Source organism: Nicotiana tomentosiformis, chromosome 1 (assembly GCF_000390325.3).
Source record: "Nicotiana tomentosiformis chromosome 1, ASM39032v3, whole genome shotgun sequence".
Classification (NCBI taxonomy): Eukaryota; Viridiplantae; Streptophyta; class Magnoliopsida; order Solanales; family Solanaceae; genus Nicotiana; species Nicotiana tomentosiformis.
In genome coordinates this window covers 98199884-98203263 of record NC_090812.1, presented here as the reverse complement: position 1 = coordinate 98203263, position 3380 = coordinate 98199884, and the positions used below count along the sequence as shown (strand labels likewise).

The window sequence follows — 3380 nt, the reverse complement described above, 5'->3', positions numbered from 1 at the left end:
TGCTTTTTCCGAGTGTTTGAACGGGAATCTAGAAGAGGTGTTTCTAAACATTTTTTATGAGTTTTGAACGTGAAGCTCACTTTCTTTGGCGTTGAAAACAAAAAATTTTCTGTTCTCTATGTTTTCTCTTTTTATCTTCAATCTTTTTTTTTTTTGGGTTAAAAAAACATATGATAATGGAGTTGGTTATAATATGTTAAAATGGAATCATTTTATTACGATAGATCATAAAATTAATTCAGAACTTAAAGATGTATGATAATGTCGATGACATTTTTTGAATAGAGAAAATACGAACAAGTTACCTATTGTTTTCTAACACATAGCATTACTCTTTATAGCTCATCCTTTTTTGCTTTGCATGCTTTAAGCCATATTAGCCCCTCCTATCTTTCTGTAACTGATCAACATAATTCAACTTTTTGACTGAACAAAATGAAAAGGGTATAATAAATCAGCAGTTGCCGTGCCAAAAATAAAGTTAAAGAATCAACAAAGTAGTTCTCTTAATTCAAGTGATATTATCACAGATTCAAAGTTCTTTAAGCATAGAAGATTCACAATCATCTATGTATGCTTTTTTAGAATAAAACGGTAATTACTCTATGAAATCACAAGTATGCTTCCAGTGACCAAAAAATTTAGATGATTATCAAGTCCTAATAACTCATTTTAATTAGTAGACCACCGATATGGTTCAATTTATACTGGGCTAGCTAGTACCTAATTAACAAATTAGTCCAAAGTAGCTTTGTGAGAAAAGATATATCGTACAGCAGTGGCATTCAGGAAAATTGTGATATTCTGGAAAACTACCTAATTTCATAGGTAGATATAGTCTTTCTAATTAATACAACTATTAATTAAACCTCTGGGAATTGAATTATATTGTTCACATTTAAAACCAGGTCGATTTCAACATGATTTTTTGGACAGCTCAAAGCCAAAGTACATACGTAGTAGTTTGAAGAAGCAAGCAATCTTTATCAGCAATATCTCACTTTATGATTCCTATATAAACGTTGGCAAAACAATGTATTTTGATCATGCTTTGAGGATTTTCTCCAGCTTGTATTAGCACAAGTACATCCAAGAACTTCAGTTCTCTCTCCAAGAATGGCTATCTTCACTGCTTCTCAATTGGCTTTTGTTTTTGGCGTTCTTGGTATTTTTCATTAATTCCTCTACTCTTTTCCCTTTACATATATTTAGTTGTTTGTATAATTCACTTCTTTTAACTTGGGTAATTTCACTTTTGCTTTTACAGGAAATGGGGTGTCGTTCTTGGTGTACTTGTCTCCAATGTAAGAGTCCCATTAATTCTTGTTTTTCCAATTGAAGATTAGCTAAAGAGACCTTAATATTGATATTATGTGTAATTTTTCTTCTTTTACAGACCGACTTTCTATAGGATTTATAAGAGAAAATCAACGGAAGGATTCCAGTCTATACCCTATTCGGTTGCACTATTCAGTGCCATGCTCTACTTGTACTATGCTTATCTCAAGGAGAAGAATGGGATTTTGCTCGTTACTATTAACAGCTTCGGGACTGCCATCGAATTGATATATCTCACAATCTTCTTGATATATGCTACCCGAGAGGCCAAGGTTATGATACAATACTCACTACAACACTCTTTATTTCTTCTATTCGATCATATGCAGATTAAATCTGATGGGTTCAATATTTACATTCTTACCAATAAGTTCGTTTGACAAGTGAGACTTACTTAGTTGGTAAAAGCGCCTGCACCTACGACTGTTAGGTCCTGTGTTCGAGTCACGTTGGGAAAGTGTGAAAACACTATAGATCCTCTTAATTTGGGAGAGGTTTAAAAAAAAAAAGTTCGTTACATTTTTGAAATTATGAATTCAAAATGAAATACAATTCTTAGAAGTTTAGTGATTTTTTTAACATATATGTTGAAGCATCGTATCTAAATTAATGTTTTCCACTTTGTAATTTTGACTTTCTGGTTTATTTTGCAGATTTACACTACAAAGCTGGTTCTTCTGTTAAATATAGGATCATATGGAGCAATTGTGGCCTTGACATATATATTCGCCAAAGATGAGACGCGAGTCACTATTGTCGGATGGATCTGTGCTGTCTTTTCTGTCTGCGTCTTCGCTGCTCCTCTAAGCATTATGGTACCATATATCTTATCATTATCATGATTGTCACACTCATTATTTTTTGTAAATACGTTACATTCTTCGGCGCTAAACAATTTTTATTTCAAACTTATATCTAGAACCAAACTGACTATTTAAATATACCACTTTTAATATACTTTTCGCTAAAATTTATTCTTTTTGCAGAGACGTGTTATAAGAACAAGGAGCGTTGAGTTCATGCCATTCCCTCTTTCATTCTTCCTCACAATCTGCGCCGTCATGTGGTTTTTCTATGGTCTCTTGATAAAGGACATGTACATTGCCGTAAGTCGTCCTACTTTTCTTATTTGTAGCTAATTTTTATATGCGTACTTATCTTTTTCCTTGTGATTGCATGAACAGACGCCAAACATTCTAGGGTTTACATTTGGAATTGCTCAGATGATACTGTACGCGATCTTCAGAAACAGAAAGCAACAAATCCAACCGGCGGACAGTAATCTAAAAGATTTGACACAAGTCGTCATAGACATGAAAGCAATGGTATTGGAGATGCAAGAAAATTCTGATCCGAATAAGGAAGCTGAAGTTGATGATACTGATGAAAAAAAGACTAAGCAAGAAGTTGTTGCACAAACAACTTCCAACGTATGAGAAAATCCAAGCCAATTATGGAACCTATAGCTTCTGCTTGGCTGAAGAAACTAATACCAGAAAAAAGCAACGGCGAAAGCTAAGCTCTAGGGGTATTTATATGTAGGGCCTTCTACAAAGAGAAAACTGTGCCCGTACAAGATATTTCCATTCTTTTTTAAGTAAAAAATGTATAATCAATTAAATAGCTATACGCTGAAGGGTAAAAGGAAAGTAGGAAAAAAAATCCTATAATGTATCAGATGAATTCATGCTACTGTGTTCGTTACGTTATTGATAAAATTTGCGAATTAAGGGTTGCAACTGCTTCCTTGATTTGTCGTTATATATAAATGCTTGTTCAATCTATATATTAGTCTCTCTCGTTATTTTCTTCTTTTCTTTTGCATAGGCATTTGGAGCAAACAAGTGGCGATCTAGAGTTTAGTTATTTATAGGTTCGTTGACTATGAACTTAATTGTTATTGTATAGTAACTTGAGATCGTTATAAGAACTCATAAACTTTAAAGTTTGAATCCGCCTTATATACGAGTCTCAATGCAAAACTCTCCATATCCGATCATGGAGTCAACACAACATATTTTTCTTAGAATGCAACAAATAGC

At 33.3% G+C, this 3380-nt stretch overlaps 1 protein-coding gene across 1 annotated transcript; it reads left to right on the top strand.

Annotated features, from left to right (window-relative positions):
* The first annotated feature begins 978 nt into the window (after nucleotides 1-978).
* LOC104103431 (bidirectional sugar transporter NEC1-like) lies at nucleotides 979-3122 on the top strand. Its single transcript, XM_009611333.4, has 6 exons — nucleotides 979-1165; nucleotides 1268-1304; nucleotides 1397-1610; nucleotides 1992-2153; nucleotides 2325-2444; nucleotides 2523-3122. The coding sequence occupies exons 1-6, from the start codon at nucleotides 1117-1119 to the stop codon at nucleotides 2772-2774; spliced, it is 834 nt and encodes a 277-aa protein (XP_009609628.1). The 5' UTR covers nucleotides 979-1116; the 3' UTR covers nucleotides 2775-3122.
* The last annotated feature ends 258 nt before the right edge of the window (nucleotides 3123-3380 follow it).

Excerpts from the sequence above, each read along its gene's own strand:
- LOC104103431 (XM_009611333.4), top strand. The coding sequence starts at position 1,117 with ATGGCTATCTTCACTGCTTCTCAATTGGCTTTTGTTTTTGGCGTTCTT. Across the intron at positions 1,166-1,267 it reads TTTTGTTTTTGGCGTTCTTG|GAAATGGGGTGTCGTTCTTG; the intron begins GTATTTTTCATT and ends TTGCTTTTACAG. Across the intron at positions 1,611-1,991 it reads ATGCTACCCGAGAGGCCAAG|ATTTACACTACAAAGCTGGT; the intron begins GTTATGATACAA and ends TTTATTTTGCAG.